Source organism: Lampris incognitus, chromosome 2 (assembly GCF_029633865.1).
Source record: "Lampris incognitus isolate fLamInc1 chromosome 2, fLamInc1.hap2, whole genome shotgun sequence".
NCBI classification, from domain to species: Eukaryota; Metazoa; Chordata; class Actinopteri; order Lampriformes; family Lampridae; genus Lampris; species Lampris incognitus.
In genome coordinates this window covers 134,496,912-134,517,769 of record NC_079212.1, presented here as the reverse complement: position 1 = coordinate 134,517,769, position 20,858 = coordinate 134,496,912, and the positions used below count along the sequence as shown (strand labels likewise).

Sequence of the window (20,858 nt, the reverse complement as noted above, 5' to 3'; positions counted from 1 at the left end):
GACTGTAAAAACAAAAAATTAAGTGAGCTTTGTTCCTCAGATTAAAAAAAAAGAAAAAAAAAAGCAGCGCTGTTTTGTTTTTTCTGCCAGCCTAAGGCCAGGTATAAGTAAATTGTAAACAACTACTACTGCTTTTCTACAGTACTGTGGAAAAGCATATTGTCAATATTCGTATATCCAAAACTACACACACGAGCACCTATCCAATATAATAACAGTCCAGGCTGATGATGATGATGAATATATTATTTCTACCCCTCCCTGCCAGTGAGCCAGACCTGAGTTTACTAGTCCATCCCTGGAGTGCATTTTTCACTGAGTTTTTAAAAAAAATTCATTTAAAGCAATGCAAAGCTCCATCAGCTTATCTGACTCATTTCAGTTTTGCATGGCTGTTCGCGGAAAGTCTTCAGTTGAAACGAAGGGGGTTTGCATGAAAGAGTGATGCACTGACCTGAGAGTTCAAGGAAGTCTGGTTTGTGACTGAATATCAAGTAGTTGTTGGCGATGAAGTGGAGAAGCCAGACGTACAGCTGCTCTGCATTGTGGCACTGAGGAGCGGTGAGAAAAGCAAATGTCAAGCAACAGCAAATAATGTTTAATTTAGGATTTTCTCACAAACAAAACCCATAAATTAGAACCAAGTGCAAATGAAAAGATATTACGTTTTGCACAAAATGCAACATACTCTACATAGTGCTCAGTAATAAATAGATTATTCCAAATATCATCATCCCATTTTGGTGGCACATTCACTTTTTCAATTATCCACTACATTCTATCCAAGCAATAAGAGACTGACAAATACTACATTTAAACACAACAAGCCATCTCCCAAGTCTTTTGTGTTTTCACATTTAAAATCCCCCCCCCTCACACACACACACACACACACACACACAAATTCAAAGGCACACTAACCTTTGCTCTGCGAAGTAGTCGCACTACACTGATGCCAGTGGATGCCAGCTCTCTGCTGGGCATGCTCTGGAGGTACGCGCACACACAAACTTCACACAGGTGCTGCAGTCGTTTCACCTGGTACATCTCAGCACAGACCAGCACCGCCATAGCCTGCAGCACACTGGCTGGACACACAGAAAAGCATACAGCTCCATCTGGTATCTAGTATGTTTTACACTGACCTCACTGTCCTCTAATGTCACATATATTATATATAGTTTCTGTGGGGTGGGGGGGTTGGGGGGGCACCTAGAGTGCATCCATTTCTGCTATGAGTAACCCCAGTGGGAGTTGAGCCCCTAACCATGGCAGTGTTTGTCTCATGTTCGCATTTTCAGACATTTTGCATTTGCGGTCCACATGAATCTTTGATGATAAAATGCGAAGGGATAGTCAAATCGCTGTACCCGGGGCACCAATCCTGTGCTGCAGAGGCTTTCATGTGCCCCTCACACTTTTGAAGTGTGTTCGTGAGTTGTTTATTTATTTTTATTTATTTATTCTTTTTTCTTTTGCTCAAGGGTACGCAAACACAAATTGCAGTTCACAAATAATCTAGACGAAAAAAACTCCCCCTGAACCCTCTGAGCAGTAATACACCTCCCTACACAAGCAAGCACGTGGGCGTACACATGCATGCACATTATCTCACACCGATACATACAGCCCTCGAGACAAATAACGTTAATCATATTATAAAGTGGTGTCACAGTGTCCAGTCAAATTACTTCGGCCCCGCCATTATCCCTGTCAATCACGTCGTGGCCGCAGGTGAAGGTTCCTCCCCCCAGCATCCCTCTGAGCTCTGCCAGACACTTCACAATTCCTAACATGCCGCTATGGCTGCGCTATAATCACAACATACAGGATTTATTTCCCCCCTTTTTTTTCCAACAACTGTGTGTGCAGTATTTTTACCGCTACTCCAAAGGCTTCAGATAGGGGTGATTATGACTGCATTCGGTTGAGTAACCTTGTCTTGACCTTGAGCGCGGAGCCCCTTACGTAACGCTGCAGCCGCTGCAGCCTCTGGGGCTAAATGGATGACTTCATTTCCCTGTTTGCACAGCCCAAAACGAAGCTACATTTCTGGACACATGGTGTATCGTGCAGCAAGCATCCAGCTGTTTGAACAACCCCCCCAACACTACCTCGAATACCTTTATTTTGCAATACTTGAAGCCATGTAGGGGTAAACATGAAATAATAATACAAGAGGCCTTTCCACAATACACCATCACGTGTAGTATTATCAGGAGACCGGGTCCAGGCCTACGATCTAGTTCCAGCTTGCACCGTGGCCCCTTACGCCCTTAGCTTCCATTTATCATTTTAAACTGATTTACTCTGTTTTGGCAAAGACTGTGTAGAGGGGTGCCACACTGGCTCCTAACCATCTTAATCACTTCCTTTTTAAACAAAATCTCATGAAATTAATATTATAATCGTCGGGATTTAACATCTTAATTGTGCTGTTAATCTCAGACATGGATGACGGCCAATGTTGCAGGTAAATCTTTTTGCAGCTCTCAGTCAGTCGTACTATTATTTGAGTTAGTAAGTGAGATATATAACATTATTTTATACATTTATTCTTTATATATATATATATTCAGTGCATTCTTCATTAGTGCAATTTCAACACCATGTCACCAACTGCATTATGCTGTAACCTTTTCCATTAGTGTAAAGCCTATGACATTACGCGGTTAAACCTTTAACAGACGCATATATGTTTTTCTCACACACTTTGTGTAACAAACAGAAATAAATGCTTTTTTTAATCAATTTAAATATGTAGAAGTAGTATCTCAGAAGTTGTTTAAATTACCAGTGAAGCTCGTGACTAGAGAGAGCCATATTAAAACAAATAACTTTGATTGAGGGGTATTATGCAACGTGGGGTGCAATAGATGCTGACAGCTGTCAAAAACCACAACAACAACAACAACAACAACATGCTTGGGGTTGTGACTTGGCACCACAACACACAGATAAAGCTGTGATGCCCCGGGTTGATTTTGTCATCTCTAAATCAGATTTAATTTGAGCTTGGTACGTTTCTCCGCAGGCCTCCCGAGGCCGGCGTTGGCAGCGTGTCTCCGTCATACAGATGGCTGATGGGACTTGTCAGCTGCTCTATTGTTATTAAAGGCCTTTAGGCTGTTATTTGGCGGGGGAGGCCTGGGGGATAGCGCAACCTCTTCCAAGTCTTTGACTACTGATTTGGGATTTGGCTCGCCGTCCCGTGGCACACAAACGAGATGACATATTCTTCTCAGCGAGAGGACATTACAGTGCACATAAAAGATATTGTTATATATTGTAGGTTAAATCCCCGCAGTACAAAGCCGCTTTAATCTCGGTCATAAATTCAAGCCACAACCTATTCAATTTACCACCTTACTAAACCGAGCAAAGGACAGAATGTGTTGTAAGTCCTGGGGTATTATTTGTTAATCAGCGTTTGGAAATATGTTGGGTCTCAGCAGTTGCTGAGTGCAGTAAACCCACCGGGACAGCAGGTGTCAGTGTAGAGATACTCCAGAAAGGAGAGGAATGTGTCCGAGGAGACTCCGTGGATAGGCACCACTCGGCTCCGGGCCTCTGCGTATTTCCCACTGAACATGGCTGCCATGACGTCACAGCGCGCCACCAACACGGCCCTGTGGGCGGGCAACACGCTGCCTGCAACCAACACACAAACACAGTGAAACTGAAGTCACAGGAGAGTTTCAGAGTCCCAGAGAGTCTGGTGTTTACAACCAGAGGTTAAGTGGAGGGGGGATACAAGGGGGACACCGTCCCCCTGTTACATAACATACTGACAAAAAAGGGGGAAAAATCAACCCTTTGTAAAAGCCCCCCCCCCTTCCATTTCCTTTGTGTTAATGGTGCTATGTGAGCTTCGTTAGTCTATTAAAAAAAAGCTGTGTTACATTATAAACAAAAGGGGGTTCTTATCACAAAACTAAACCATAACAACGGGGATATGTTTTTTTTTGTCCGAGCCCTCACATAGTTTTTAAGCAGACATGGTGTAAGAAAATAAGCTCTCATATTTTACAATACACAAGCCTTTGGGTAGAGTTTAAAAGCTGACTGTGTGGGTCTTTTGAAGCCCCCAACCCACCAACAGGACTGTTGTCCCCACCAGACCCAACCATCCCTGTTGAAAATGTTTACATTTATTTACCCCCCCCCTGCCCTTTTTTTCCTCCCCAGTTGTATCCGACCAATTGCCCCACTCTTCGGAGCTGTCCTGGTCGCTGCTCCACCCCCTCTGTCGATCCGGGGAGGGCTGCAGACTACCACACGCCTCCTCCGATACACGTGGCGTCGCCAGCTGCTTCTTTTCACCAGACAGTGAGGAGTTTCACCAGGGGGACGCAGCGCGTGGGAGGATCACGCTATTCCCCCAGTTTCCCCTCCACCCTGAACAGACGCCCCGACTGACCAGAGGAGGCGCTAGTGCAGCGACCAGGACACATCCGCATCTGGCTTCCCACACGCAGACACGGCCAATTGTGTCTGTAGGGACCCCCGAACAAACCGGAGGTTACACGGGGATTCGAACCGGTGATCCCCGTGTTGGTAGGCAACAGAATAAATAGACCGCCACCCCACCCGAATGCCCCTGAATTTTTTTATTTTTTTTTTTACAAATTGACCACTGTTTACAACCTGATAAAAAAATCTGTATCTTGTCTGAATCACAGCTCACCTAATGGGTGTTATGATTTTAATTGTGAACCTTGAAAACGGCACATCTGGGATCTTAGATGTTAAATGATGTTAGATGTTAACTCAGATGTGGTAAGACGTTCATGATGTCTTGCAACCACAAATAGTGTGCCTAATTTGACATTTTACAGTATAAGTACAAGATGAGCCACATGTCAGTACCCTCGAAACCTAACTTTGGTGTAACCAGACAGTGTAGATACCAGATATGATTATATTTAACCTATGACACATAAAGACCGGTTGTAAACCCTGCCATGACCATGCTGATGAGGTCCATTACAGAGACAGTGACTGTTCGTGTGTCAGTCCAATCTCAAGCCAAAGTCAATCAAGTGCAAAAAGACAACGCAGAACCAGAAGTGCAAGAAATTTCAGTATGTTTGGTCAGCTGGCTGGTTGTTTTTATTATGGCCTGTCCATGAAAACGCTCTCATTTTTGGCCATTCTTATGGGATTTCTTAATCTAATCTTCTAATAGAAAAATGGCTGAGAGCATGCCAAGGACAAGCTTGAGTTGAGCCATGGATGTGAAATGAAAAATGACAGGGGAGTCTGTAAGCAGGGGCACTTCTTATTTCACTGGGGCCACTGTGACATATTGGCAAGAAAACCCTCTCTTCTCACTTCCTGCTCATCTGTTGTAGATTTGGTGGGTTACATCCACAAAACCCCAACTAGCACCCTGCTCCCGCTTCAATCAAGAAATGGACTGGCTCCAGACCGGAGGGTATGCTTTAGTTAAGAGTAATAAAATGCGACCTTCCTCTGCGGTGTGTCTGGCAATTGTGCGTGTATGTGGAAAAATAACACGGGAATGACCATGCCTTGCACCATGAAGATGACGTCGGAGTACAGAGGAGAATTGAAGAGGTTAACCAGAGTCTGAGGGCCGAGTTGAGCTGCCCGTGCACTGGGGGTATCCCTGGGGCCCTGCGTGCACATTTATACAAACATACACACATACATACATGCGCGCATACACACATATATGACCACACAGACAGCAAGAGGGAGACAGAGATAAACATTAACAAAAGAAATAAATCCATTCATAGAAACACGATAGCAGGGCGACCAATCCAACACTGATTGGCTTTCAGGTACTTTCAGGCACAATTGCCATTCTGTGCATTCAGCCCACTTCTCCTGTAAAATACAAATGGGCTGTCTGCCCAACCTCGCTTAATTCAAGCCAAATCTACTCCAGCCTCAGTGCCAAGACAGCCACAATGGAACTGGCTCATAGTGAAAACATACAGCGAGCCAGCCCTTCATCTGAAGCAAACCCATTTATGCCAGTTCATTCAAATAATGGGTAAAACACGTTACATGATGACACTACACAAGACTGGACAGAGTGTGTGAGAGAGAGAGCACGAGAGAGAGAGAGAGAGGGAGAGGGAGTGTGTGTGTGTGGGGGGGGGGTGATGTAGTCCGCACATAAATATCTGTTGTGCCTGTATCCCATTACTATAACTTGATCTTTTCGTCTCAACTGATGCACAAAAAACCCAATATTCTGGTAATAATAATAATAATAATAAACAGTTTAAGTGTTACTGAGGGGGAGCTCCGTCGATACGGCAATAAGAACTGAATATTTCCAGTGAAGACGGTAAAAGAATAAAGCCTCTTTTGTTTTGTGAATCAATAGGCAGTAGAAACTACAGATCAACTGCTCCAACCGAACGGGCTTAACCTGGAGGTCTGTGGAGGAAGGGGGACTGAGTAATGACTGGATGTTAAGGTGTCCCTTCATGTTAAGATGGGCTGTGTGTCAGCACCTTTCCACATTGCCGCAGGTAGAAGACCTAGTTCTATCCAGATGGGTTGGTACGCCGAGCACAGTGCCAAAGGCTTGTCAGGAGAAGTCATGCCGTACCTCCTGATCACGCTCTAAACGCTTGAAGGAACAACATGTGTAGCCCTGTTGTCCACCAAGAGTCACATTGCAGTATCATCGCACGGATTCACATTTCATGTGGTATTTCCTGGCAGCAAGCCAGTGAAATCTTTTTAGGGTTTTGTGTTGTGCGTTTTGTTCCTTTGAAAAAGTTCTTTGTGTTTTCCTAATTCTCTTAATAACCCGAAAGGTGAATGAGGGCAATAAACTACTTGGCCCCTTCACTAGGGAGGGTTGGCTGTGCATAAACTGTGAGATGGGCTGATCTCAAACAAGATTATGTGATTGATTGTGTTGATTATTATATGATTATGTCAAGTATAAGGGTGATGTGCAGAGCTGTGGTAACTGCAGAGGTATTAAGTTGAACAGCCACATAATGAAGATATGGGAAAGAGTAATAGAAGCTAGGTTAAGAGGAGAGGTGATGATTAGCGAGCAGCAGCATGGTTTCATGCCACGAAAGAGCATTACAGATGCGATGTTTGCTTTGAGAATGTTGATGAGAAGTATAGAGAAGGTCAGAAGAGTTACACTGTGTCTTTGTGGATTTAGAGGAAGCATATGACAGGGTGCCGAGAGAGGAGGTGTGGTATTGTATGAGCAGTGGCAGATCTAGAGATTTTTTTCTGGGGTGGCAAAGGGGTGGCAAGACTGTCCCCGTAGATCCGCGCCTGGGGAGGGGGAAGGGGATTCTAAATCGGCAACTTCTGTTTGAGATGAGTTTGGTGCGGGTCTCATTGACCTTCACCATGCATGTACATAAAATACACTTTAAAAACATATCATCTGATTTCTAAATGGGGTGGCAACAGGGGTGGCAAGACTGTGTCCCAGAGGTGGCAGCTGCCACCCCTTGCCACCCCGTAGATCCGCGCCTGTGTATGAGGAAGTCGGGAGTGGTAGAGAAATATGTAGGAGTGGTGCAGGATATGTATGAGGGCAGCGTGACAGTGGTGAGGTGTGTGGTTGGAATGACAGATGGGTTCAAGGTGGCGATGGGATTACATCAAGGATCAGTTCTGAGCCCTTTCTTGGCTGCAATGGTGATGGACAGGTTGACGGACAAGATCAGGCAGGAGTCTCCGTGGACTATGAGGTTTGCGGGTAACATTGTGATCTGTAGCGAGAGTAGGGTGGAGGTTAAGGAGAGCCTGGAGAGGTGGACGTATGCACTGGAGAGAAGAGGAATGAAAGTCAGTAGGAGCAAGACGGAATACATATGTGTGAATGAGAGGGAGGACAGTGGAATGGTGAGGATACAAGTAGAGGTGACAAAGGCATGTGAGTTTAAATACTTGGGGTCAACTATTCAAAGTAACGGGGAGTGCAGAAGAGAGGTGAAGAAGAGAGTGCAGGCAGGGTGGAGTGGGTGGAGAAGAGTGTCAGGAGTGATTTGCGACAGAAGGGTACCAGCAAGAGTTAAAGAGAAGGTTTACAAGATGGTTGTGAGACCAGCTATGTTGTATGGTTTAGAGACAGTGGCACTGACGAAAAGACAGCAGGCAGAGCTGGAGGTGCAGAGTTGAAGATGATAAGATTTTCATTGGGAGTGACGAAGAAGGACAGGATTAGGATTGAGTATATTAGAGGGACAGCTCAGGTTGGACGGTTTGGAGACAAAGCAAGAGAGGCAAGATTGAGATGGCTTGGACATGTGTGGAGGAGAGATGCTGGGTATATTGGGAGAAGGATGCTGAATATGGAGCTGCCAGGGAAGAGGAATAGAGGAAGGCCAAAGAGGGGGTTTATGGATGTGGTGAGGGGGGACATGTAGGTGGCTGGCATGACAGAGGAAGACACAGAGGACAGGAAGAGATGGAAATGGATGATCCGCTGTGGCGACCCCTAATGGAAGCAGCCGAGAGAAGAAGAAGAGGACAGTTTGAACCAGCATCTTGGTAATTAAGGGGTTATGTTGCAATGGGTTTAACCAGGAAAACATGTGTAACTTGATACCTTAAAGACCAGGATTTGGCATAATTATACTCCAAATGGATTCAAGATTGATGGCAGAGAGGAACAGATGCTATTTGACCCCTTCGCTTGGGAGGGTTGGCTGTGCGTGCACTGTGAGACGGGCTGATCTCAAACAAGATTATGTGACTGATTATGTGTTGACTTCATATATGATTATGTGTCCACCTACACGAGTTCAGAGATGACGTTTTTCTGTAAGAGAACCCGCATATTATCTCTGACACGGGTTCCTCTGGCTCCGTCACTACTGGGGAAATGAATGGGGCTGTCATGAAATGCCTAAAAAAAGGAGTCTTTAGTCAACCCAGTTGTAAGTGCTTTGGACATTCACTTGTGTGTGACAATCGTCACGAATAGCCACCATGTTAAAAGGTTTAGAAGTGCAAATACTACCGGGGCGAGTACACAACTAGTGTCAGGCTATCTGTGTTTCACAGTGTTTATTTGGAAGGGAGTTACTCATATGTTGACAATTTATCTGTACCACATAAATGCACAGGTGATCCGCCCCCCCCCCCAACAGAACAAGATATTAATCATTAAAACTGCAGCTTTGCGCACCTGACACGTGTAAACCACCAAAAGAGATTTGGGGAAGACCAAAGTGAAAGGAGAAAATTCCTTCACACGGAGTGATTTGAAAAGAGAGATAAATTATTTAACGTTCTCAGTAACATTTCAACCGTGTAGACCTTACCAAAACATTACCATATACATTAAAGGGTTTCATTACATTATTTCGCTATGTCCTCCTAGAAGCAAACCATCCAGATCCTTTAAGCTCGAGTTGACTCAACCTTATTTGAGGAATTGAGCGAAAAACTCATTCGTTTTCCCCGCAGACAGACAGAGGTACTGAGGGAACACATGTCTGAACAAAAAAATAAAACTTACTGCAGGTTTAAGGACTCAAGACTTGACCAAGCTGCAGCAACAACAAAGAAATCTAGCAGTTTCAGTTGGTGGAGATGTGATTTTTTTTTTTAAACAGCATCACCTTTTCTCTGCCCACGAAGGATCTGATTCGCTCCAGGAGTTGAACCACGGCAAGTGAGCTCTTGAGCTTCTCCTCCAGGGCCTCCTGGAGGTGCTCCCATTCCCATGCTCCTAGAGAAGAGAGTCCACACACACACACACACACACACACACCATAATCAGATTCTGTAAACCAAGAAAAGCACAGTTCACAGACAAAAGGAGGTTCTGGAAAAGCTGGCCTGGGGCTCGGGCAGCCGGCACGCCCACCACTGAAGGCGCGGGGCCCTGCTTCCTGAAATGGTTTCCATTTTAAAATGTGTCTGAGGTTTTCCAAGAGAACAGCTATAATCTACGGTTGTTATCCACCCTAGCCAGATTCAGTACAGGTTCGAGAACCCAAGAACTTCTGCGGCTAAAGTGATTAATACAGAGTAGCAGGTTAATTAATCATTTCATTGGAGGATGTTTTGTTGTTGTTGTTGTTATTTTGGGCAGTTACTTTCCCAGTGAGTTCCTGGAGAAGCATAATCACATTCCCACTTAGTACATCCGCAATATTAGCACATATATAATCATCTTTGACAAACAACCGAAAGAGAAAATGGAATTTGCATGAATTTCTAGGAAGATATTAACGTGGGGGCGGCAAACTTATGGGCAATAAAATCACGTATTAGCCAGTCGGTGTTGGCCAGTAGCTATAAATTGCACTGTCTCTTGCCATAGAACATGGCTCCGAGCAGGCCAAGTAAAACACATGCCAACCGGCAACATCAGATGAACCTGCCAAACTGTATATCTCACTGAACACACACGTAAAAAGCATCATGGTCCAAGGATCTGCGCACGTGAGACGGAAATGTCCACGCTGCGTTTATTTGTTTTAGCGGAAGCGCGGCTTTCAATATAGCGCAGCTTGGCGGGGATGGAGCATGCCGTCTCACCAAGCCGTGAAGAGAGGGGGGGAAGGAGGCGGCGTTCAGTATCGGCCGGGATTAAGCTAATCATCGGTTCATAATGGCGGCATTTTACCCGATAGAGGGATTAAGTCAACACACGGCTGAGGATAATGACACCGCGGCGTGTAGCCCCCTCGTGTGCGGGAATACGAGATCAGCCCAGTAGCTTGCAGCTGAGCCCTCTGCGGTGATGCGCGTGCCAGAAGGGCATGGCCGAATTAACCGGTGGTTTGGTTTTACAGGTGGGGAATCGAACGGATGTGGGGTTTGAAAGGATCAGCAGTGGCGCCCCCAAGGGGTGGCCAGGGGTGGCCATGGCCATCCTGATACTATCCCTGCCCCCCCCCCGCTGGCCCCCCCAGCCACGAGTTGCATATGCAGAATATGCTTCTGATTATGTATAATATGCTTCTATCTGATATTTTCATTTTTCATTTCTGGACCTACACAATGTAACAAGGAATCGTCTAACCTGTTACAATGTATACAGATACATGACCCATTGAAACTCAAAATGTTAACTGTGCCGTATTAGTCTATTCAGTAACATTAACTGTGAAAAACTAGAAGCCAAAGTTTTTCAGTGTGCGATCCCTTAACTTGACAGTTTTCAGCTAGCCTATACAGAATACTGCAACAGCATGATAGACTTCCTGAAAGGCAGTCATGGCTTTTGGTTTTGGTGGGCCACCCCAAGATTTGCAGTGGCCCCATTTGGCCACCCCTATGAAAAATTTCTGGGGGCACCACTGATCAGCAGAAGGGTTGATATCCTGCCCGGGTAACGTCACAAGTACTTTACAGTTGTGGCAAATCTGTATTTCATAGACACACACGGAGCAACACACACTGGCAAAACCTGCACAACAACCACATACACACGATACTAGCCAAACGACAAATGCAATACTTCAACAGCACACTACGCAAAGAGACAGGGTCGCCCAGCGTTAGCGTCACACAAGCATCGTTACAGTCTTTACAACTGTACACAGACGCTCGAGCGGCGAACACCTACGGTACAGTAAAGGTTCAAAACTCTCACGCATTCACACAGGAGCGTGATATTTTCACGGCGATACATTGTGCACCAAATTCTTGAGACGTACGAGACCAAACTGTCATGTGGGCATAATGACCCGTCCTTAGTCTGGCGCACGGCCTGTTGGGGTTTTACAGCGAATTTACAGTATTCGAGCTTCAAACCCTGGCCTATAATAACGGAAGGGCCCGCGATGTTTCCATGGGTCGCAAAAGAAAAAGAAAGCAGCCGAACTCTTACGGGCCAAGTCAGTGAAATACACAACCGCAGAAATCTACACACGGGCCATCTTAAACATACAAACTACCGCGTCATGTTCAAGGTTGATGTGAGTCATACTTTCACACAAGACTAAACATTCCCCTGTAGTCTTTCATGGAGACGTGGCATTCGTATTCCGCTCAGTGAGCATGCACCACACATATAGTCGCCCCTCCAACACTCACCCCCCCCCTCTCTCTCACACACACACACACACACACACACACACACACACACACACACACACACACACACACACAGCGAGCGCACAAGCAGCGCGCTCATGCGCTCAGCTCTCTCACCCGCCAGATATTCTCTTCCTCTCACTTTATCTCTCAGAAATGCAGGCAGCACCTTGCTGTCCTCTTCTTTAACACGGCGCCCACCCCCACCACCCCCCGCTCGCTCGCTCTCGTTCGCCTCCAGCTCGTTTTCACCTTACTCAGAATATATTCTCACTCCATACTTTGCCCGTCTTACCGCCACTCTCAGCACAAAAAAAAAAAAAAACGTGCACGCAAGCATGCGGGTAAACTACACACACAGCAGCACACTGTGTTCCCCGTCTTTCAACCTTATAGTCTTTTATATTCCTACGGTCTCTCACGCAGACTCACAGCCTAACCCTATAATCTTCTTTCCTCCAATGCTGTGTGTTTGCTATGTGTTTATCACACGCACACACACACACACACACACACACACACACACACACACACACACACACACACACACACACAGAACGGGTATACCCCATAGCAGAGGCTCATACTATGAGGTGTGTGTGTGTGTGTGTGTGTGTGAGTGTGTGTGTGTGTGTGAATACATACATTTTTATAATATATATACTCCGTGTGTATATCTGTGTCTATCTGTATCTGTGCAGGTGCGGTGTTGCTCATGTGTATGTCGAGAGGCAGCCAGTCGTGCACAATGGCTGTCTGCCATGAGGACAGGTTTTGTGAAACGTGTCGTGTAATGAAGAGCCGGCGTGGACAGCGTCCCCGAATCCAGCACACGTACACACTTCAGCAGGCTCTGAGGTCGGAGGACATTTTCACCACAGCATCTAAATCATGAAACAACACCACTAAATCACTTAGTAAGGCTCATCCGCGGTGGGATTTTCTCAGCATAAAGACCGAAGACCTCCACGAAGTATTTTGCTATGATAGAAATTCATAACAGCTACATATGTGATGGCTGCACATTTCATGTGTGCATAATTAATTTACGTCGCCATAAAACTGGTGCAAAAGCACCCCTGTTAAATGACAGAAATATATTTTACAAAAATCTCGGTGCTTTATTAATTCATTCTAATTGATCGGTATAACGTTTGCCGCCTTTTTAATATCTATTGATGTCTTCATAGTTTTATTATTTTTATAACATTTAGCGCCGTGGGGAGTGAAATTGAATAAACAAGAATTGTCTGAGCCATTAAATTACCAGTCTAACTTGTCGAAGCGGTATAAATATCATTTCTGGGTTTCATTTCTCTGGTCGTTTACTATCTCGCAGTTTAGCTGGTTTCTATTCCTTTGCATGCTGGGACTTTGAACCGATTCCAAATGAACACAAACCGTCCCATCGGTATGCCGGAGGAGATAAATCAAACATATCTAAACTACAGGAACCAGGGGGGGGGGGATGCTGTGGGGGAACTGAATTCCCCATTCTGTGAATGCAGGTCTGCATCTGGAGCATGGTGTGTATCAAACCAGGATGCAACACAAATAACCCTCTTTAGGGAGGTAGTAACAACTTGTGCGAAAACATTCATGGCTCAACTCCAATTCGCCTCGGCAAATAGAAGATAAATGAGCCGAAGGCACCGCTGACCGTGACTTCAAATCATGTCCTTGATTGAACTGCAACTATAAATTAGATTTACAAACGATTGTGGTGTATAAAACGTTGACTCCCCCCCCACCCCTTTTTCTCCCCAATTGAATCCGGCCAATTACCCCACTCTTCTGAGCCGTCCCGGTCGCTGCTCCACCCTCTCTGCCGATCCGGGGAGGGCTGCAGACTACCACATGCCCCCTCCGATACATGTGGAGTCGCCAGCTGTTACTTTTCACCTGACAGTGAGGAGTTTCACCAGAGGGATGTAGCGCGCGGGAGGATCACGCTATTCCCCCCAGTTCCCCCTCCCCCATGAACAGGCGCCCCGACCGACCACAGGAGGCGCTAGTGCAGCGACCAGGACACATACCCACACCCGGCTTCCCACCCGCAGATACGGCCAATTGTGTCTGCAGGGATGCCCGACCAAGCTGGAGGTAACACAGGGATTCGAACCGGTGATCCCCCTGTCGGCAAGCAACAGAATAGACCACCCTTAAAACGTTGACTTTTTGATTATGCAGAAATTACAGGACTGAAAAACAGCTGACTCAAGCTGTCATTCTGCCGTACCCTCTACAGCAAATGTGCTGTGTTTGTGTCCTGGTGTTTCAGCCAGTTAATGCATACCGTGCAGACCCGAGCCTGGTCGCAGTGTCCTGGGTTTGAATCCAGTCATGGGACCTTTGCCACATGCCCTCCCCGACTCTCTCCACCCTCTCTTTCCTGTCTGATCAAGATTAAACATGCCATAAACATATCTTAGAAAAAAAGACATCATGCTGTGTTTGAGCTGTGGTTTACCTCTGTAAAGGAACATGAGTGTCTCCCATAAGCACAGACACAGGAGTGGGTCCTTCACCACCAGACGGGAAAGGCGTCCGACCAGGTGCCCGTCAGGACGTGGCATGTCGTCGATGATACCCCCATCCCAGGTGGAAAGCAGCGAGTGGGGGCCTCCGTCTCGCTCTCGGCAAACACACCTTGACTGCGGACGTTCTCTGTCCAGTGGGAGATTAAGTTCACTGTAAAACTTTCCCCTGAAGACTATTTTCACACGCTAAGCTCCATACATATAAAGCGGCTAAACATGGGCGGCCTCGCCAAAATTATGTTAACACACTTAACTGCCTTGTGTACAATGTAACTGAGTAGCAAGAAGGTTCGAACCCCGGGGTTGTCCGACCTTGGGGGTCATCCCCGGTCGTCCTCTGTGTGGAGTTTGCATGTTCTCCCCGTGTCTGCGGTGGGTTTCCTCCGGGTGCTCCGGTTTCCCCCACCATCAAATAGACATGCGTGTTAGGGTTAGTACTCCTGTCTGTGCCCCTGACCGAGGGAGGCATGGCGAGACGAACTGGAGTTGGTCCCCAGGCGCTGCACGGCGGCTGCCCACTGCTCCTAGCTACACAGCTAGGGTGGGTTAAAAGCAGAGTATCATTTCCCCACGGGGGTCAATATAGTATCTCAAATAAATGCTTAAGCTCTTCTTGTTCTTAACACCATATAGTCTGCAAACAGATCCATTCACTAATCCTTCACTTATATCAAAATTGGCCACATAAGTTAGTTAAGTTTCCTTTATTAATCCGCTTGGGGAAATTCAGTTAATGCAAATGAACCCATGCTAGCTGTGATCTGTGTAGCCAGGAGCAGTGGGCTGCCGCCTTCATGCAGCGCCCGGGGACCAACTCCAGGTCTTCTCCCATTGCCTTGGTCAGGGGCACAGACTGGAGTACCAACCCTAACATGCATGTTTCTTTTGATGGTGGGGGAAACCGGAGCACCCGGGGAAAACCCACCGCAGACATGGGGAGAACACGCAAACTCCACACAGAAAGGACCCCCCCCCCCCCAAGATTGGACAACCCCGGGGTTCGAACCCAGGACCTTTTTGCTGTGACTAGGCCACTGTGCCGCCCAAGTCATTATGATTCCTATCAGCATAATTCATATTCTTTATCATTGCCTTAGACCAATTACAATTAACAAATTATCAACAAAGCATCTTCTTGTCAGTCACAAAACTGAGATAATTCACTCCTTCCTGTATTCCCCCTGTCAAGGCTTGTCACAATGCATCACACACCGGGAAAATCATTTTCGGCAAACAAATAAAAGCAATATCAAGGCTCTTAACTACACGTTTTCACCAAACTCCCACAATTCTCCTCTGCTATTTGAACGAAATTCACCTGATGTCAGGCAGCATCTACCCGGAAACCAAAGCTGTAGTGTTTTGCTTCGGAGCGCTGAACGAGTCCTTTGTGAGCAAGCCATTTGACGGGTTTTAGCTGTGGCCCTCGTACTTCTCATGAGTGACTCAGGCTGTGTGGGATTACAGCGTGGCTTAGCTCTGTCATGTAGACCAGCCAGATCTGCCATACTTTACTCTTACCTGGTCTTGGGCCCCAGAAGCAGCTGTCTGAAGTATGGACTGACGGCACACAGCACGGCCGCGTGCGCCCAGCCCAGCTCCTTCCCAGAGTCCCCGGCATAGAAAGCCACGTCGGCGAACTGAACGCCACGCTCCAACAGCCACTGCATGTCCTGGGAGAAGCTGGACTCCTCCACTCTGATGGGGGGAAGGCGTGCTGAAGGGTTGGATGCATTGGAAAGCACGGGCGGAGGAGACGAGAGAGGAATAAAGTGAGAGGAATGGCCTTGTGTGTGTGTGGGGGGGGGGGGCAAAGCACAAGAGTGATTTTTGAACAAAGAACAAACAATTTGCCCCCTTTCAGTTGTCAGGCGGGACGACAGATGGAAAATTCAAAACGGCAAACGCTGTGGAGTTCTTGGCGCCGGAATAAGGCAGGGGAAAGAACAAGAGGAGGGAGCGCTTTGAAAAGAAAAAAAAAATACAGATTTTGAATGCAGATAAGCAGCCTACAGCGGCTGGGGCATGCGCCCGAGTGATGATGAGGAAGAGACATACAGGAAGGATGCTAAACAAAGCAAGGGGGCGTGACGGCGTGGGGCTCAGACCGGGAGCGTTGGGTCAGTCCAAGTGAATCACTGCCCGATGATACGTTGGTTTGTTCTTATCCACACACGGCACCTCCATGCGACTCATTACATTTTAATGGCCACTCTGATTTGGCCCTGTAAACAGCACTGTCCCGGAATCGGCGCACTTCATATTTAATGCGAGGGACGCCGCTAGTAGCGTGAAGGATTTCGGGATGGGTGCCAGCATACTCAGCCCCTCCATGTCGCCTCTTTGACAGCACTTTAAAGATGGCAGGCCTCGCACCGCAATTTGACAGACATATCAACTAAGTGCCCCCGGTGAATATTTACCACTTCATTCACAGTTTAACCGTTTCATCTAGTTTATCCAGTTGCAAAAGTTACACTCTATCAAAATGGAATCGGGCAAAGAATTGCAGACATCGTACCCCTCGATAAGCGTCCGAAGGAAAAGGCAAGAGAAAGTTAGAGAGGGGGGCATATGATAGGAAGGATGAACGCATGCATGCGTGTGAGGATGAACGAGTACTTTATTGCCACGTCGACGTTGCAGGAGTTTCGTCGTAGCGCGTTCGGGAAGACGAGACCTTAATCACAATTATGCCGTTGCATAAACCCTGGCAGCCACAAACATAAATCAGAATGAAAGCATACACTAAAGGATCGGGGTTGGCCGTATGTGAGACCAGTTTTGCGGAGTACCAGGGACGTTGTGTATAGCGCCAAAAGCATAACAGTGGGGTAGTAAATTGTGGTGATGACTTATAAAAAAACTATTTTAGTGAGGTCATAGTATACGTAAGGCATTTAAAAGTTGAATTACCACAGGGCGTGCACCGTTTCTGAAACACGAGGTCCTGCTTTGTCTAGTCTTTTAACCTGAAGGGGTCGGGGGTCGGGTAAGGGTTGGGCCAGGTGTGAGAGGTTGCTTAACATATTCGAGCCTTTTTCCGCTGAATACGGGACGGATGATGTATTTCTTTTTTTTTTTTTATAGTTTGCAAACCACATCAGATTATACAATGAATAACAATTATACAACACACAGCAACCCCCCCCTCCCCCGTCCTCCCCGTAACTCATCCCTAACAACTGAGACTGGTGTATTTCTGAAAGAGAGGGGAGCTGACTTCTTTTCTTTTTTTTCCCCCCTAAAGCTTTTGCGTAGAGCCTTATCCAGCTGCTTCTTCTCACAGGCAGATGTGTTGCTGAACCAGAGCGGTATTGAAAAGGTGTTGGGCAATGAGTAATCCTCCACCCTCTCTCTGCAACTATCAGCAGACTGTCCGTGAGCTAATCGGCTAAATCTCAACTCATCTCGGGGAGGATGCTGAGGAGCGCAGGGAGGTAGAAACCTCAGGGGTTACACTGAGCACCTCTGAGGTGTGAATGTGGACAGCTGTAGAGCAATGTGCCTATATATATATATATGTATACACACACACACACACACACACACACACACATATATATGTGCCTATATAAATACATATACACACACACACACACATATATATGTGTCTATATATATGTGTGTGTGTGTGTGTGTGTGTATATATATATATATATACACACACACGCACGCACACACACACACACATTATATATACACACACATATCTATATATATATATATACACACACATACACACACACACACACACACACACACACACACACACACACATATATATATATATATACTATACAGGCCCTGTGATGGCCTGGCGGCTTGTCCAGGGTGTCTCCCCGTCTACTGCCCAATGACTGCTGGGATAGACTCCAGCATCCCCGTGACCCTGAGCAGGATAAGCGGTTTGGATAATGGATGGATCCATATATATATATATCCATTCTACACACACACACACACACATATATGAGCAAGTATGTATGGGGGAAAAAAACCCTTAGCGTACATTGAAAATAAAGCAAAAAAAAGTATTCAAATATGAGGGTGTTATTGTCATCTTTCGACTCCCTGTTTGTTTCCAATCTTGGTTTTCCTGCAAAACTACTGGCTGTTCTCGCTGAGCTACAGATAGACAAGCTTCCATTTTGTAACAGAAAATGTTGATCAGGCTTAAACCTTTTTGTTCAGCTCTTTAAATGGCTCTGCAAGCTCAAACGGCAATAATCCCCCTCGGTCCAGTTGTATTATTTCAACATTCTCCACACAAACTGTCCATGTCATAAATCTTTCATCATTTGCTTTTATCGATTTGGGACAGGACAGTGGCCCCGCATATCCATTTATGTCGACTATAAACCGGTAGGGTTGATGATTTAACAAAATCACAGTTTAACAGCGGGCATTTTCAGCAAAATAAATGTTGGACGCTCCGTTCTGAGAGACAGGGATGGGTCTCAAATGGACCCAGCTGACAGGATGGGCCAGATTATTGTGCGACAAACACAAACAGCGCTCCTCTGACCTGGTTGTTCCAGGTGAGGGGGCCGCGGCTCACTCAGTTTAGCCCCCCGCCTCTTCTCCGGTCTCTCTTTGGCTTTCTGCTTCAGACACTGGATCATGAAGTACTCCAGCTGAACAACACACAAACACACACACGTTAGTCCAAAGCCGAGGCGCGGACGCGGCGTTGCTACGCCGCAGCGTCCCCACTTCGGCGGCAACTTCCTCCGCGGCTCCCGGCAGCCACCTCACCTTGTCTCCCCAACGACGTGCATTTCCTAACGTGAAAACGCGAGCCGATCCACTCCGAGGGATGGAAAAGCCCCCGATTTAGATTCAGATGGCTTCCGCGTTAAATATTCATGACACAGCTGCTTCTCGCGCCCGGCGATATGACACAGAAGAGTGCGACATGATGTTTTACAAAATCAAAATCACCTAACTGTAAAGATTTATTTTTTTTTTGGATAAATCAAGAAAAGAATACTCAATTTGCCACAGCTTACCTATCTTATTTAACAACCCAGCGAGCTTTAAACAGACTTTAATGGCTCACAGAACATGGAACTTACTGGACGTGATCATCTACACTTTTAATCCCACGCGGAAAGACAGAAACGGCGGCGGCAAAAAAAAAAAGCTGCCTTCATATAAGAAAAAGAAACCGCGCGAGGCGACGCCTGGCACCATTGTTCCTCTACACCGGTGGTCTTCAAAGCAAGCCCCCCCACTTACCACACTGCCAAAGTAGCGGCTCACAAAGACGTGGTTGAGAGAGGGAAGCTCGAGGTAGGTGGCCCCCAGGTCCCGGGACAGCTGCAGACCCTCGCTGTGAGGCACACAGCTGCTCCAGTCTGATGCACATAAGGGGCACGTGCACGGTGGGCCCTCATCTGAAACGAGAGGTGAGCGAGGGTTAGAGGCAGACCATGGAGGGGCCATGCCGCTAGACACTTGGGGTACGACATGTGCTGGGTGAAGCGTTCCTCCCTCCGTCCAGTGCTCGTCCACCATTCGGTGGATGCCTTTATCTACAGTGTCCTATGAAAACGTGAAGGGCATGTGTTTTTTTGGGGGGGGGATTTACCCCCCTTTTTTCTCCCCAATTATACCTGATCAATTTTCCCACTCTTCCGAGCCATCCCGGTCACTGCTCCACCCCCTCTGCCGATCCGGGGAGGGCTACAGACTACCACATGCCTCCCTCCGATACATATGGAGTGGCCAACCGCTTCTGTTTCACCTGACGGTGAGGAGTTTCACCAGGGGGATGTAGCGCGTGGGAGGATCAAGCTGTTCCCCCCCAGTTCCTCCTCCCCCCTTAACAGGCGCCCCGACCGACCAGAGGAGGCGCTAGTGCGGCGACCGGGACACATACCCACATCCTGCTTCCCACCCGCAGACACGGCCAATTGTGTCTGTAGGGACGCCCGACCAAGCCGGCGGTAACACAGGGATTCGAACCGGTGATCCCCGTGTTGGTAGGCAACGGAATAGACCACCACGCCACCCGCACGTGTGTTTTAGTGAGTGCGGCGGGCCCTTGTATGAATGAGTTGAACCCCAAACTCCGGCAATGCTAGCGACATGCTTCCACCAGTAGGTTAACCCGGCGTTTCCCAGCCCAGTCCTCCAGGACCCCCTATCCTGCAGATTTTCTTTGCAACCCTGAATAGGTAGCTGTTTGTAGTTATTCAACCAATCAGCAATGAATTATGTCAGATGATGCACACCTTGCATAATGAAGTGCTGTGAGATGATTGGTTGAGTAAATACAAACAGGGCTACCTATGC

General features: G+C 46.9%; 1 protein-coding gene across 1 annotated transcript in view; it reads right to left on the bottom strand.

The window, feature by feature from the left end:
* Positions 1-20,858, bottom strand: part of rhobtb3 (Rho related BTB domain containing 3) — a 33,266-nt gene that overhangs the window by 4,607 nt on the left and 7,801 nt on the right. The window contains exons 4-12 of the mRNA XM_056273486.1: positions 19,800-19,957; positions 19,087-19,195; positions 16,080-16,275; positions 14,489-14,685; positions 9,591-9,700; positions 5,535-5,640; positions 3,478-3,651; positions 922-1,088; positions 455-551 (exon numbers count right to left, since the gene is read on the bottom strand). Of these exons, the coding sequence (XP_056129461.1) occupies positions 455-551; positions 922-1,088; positions 3,478-3,651; positions 5,535-5,640; positions 9,591-9,700; positions 14,489-14,685; positions 16,080-16,275; positions 19,087-19,195; positions 19,800-19,957 (1,314 nt within the window). The remainder of the gene's footprint in view (positions 1-454; positions 552-921; positions 1,089-3,477; positions 3,652-5,534; positions 5,641-9,590; positions 9,701-14,488; positions 14,686-16,079; positions 16,276-19,086; positions 19,196-19,799; positions 19,958-20,858) is intronic.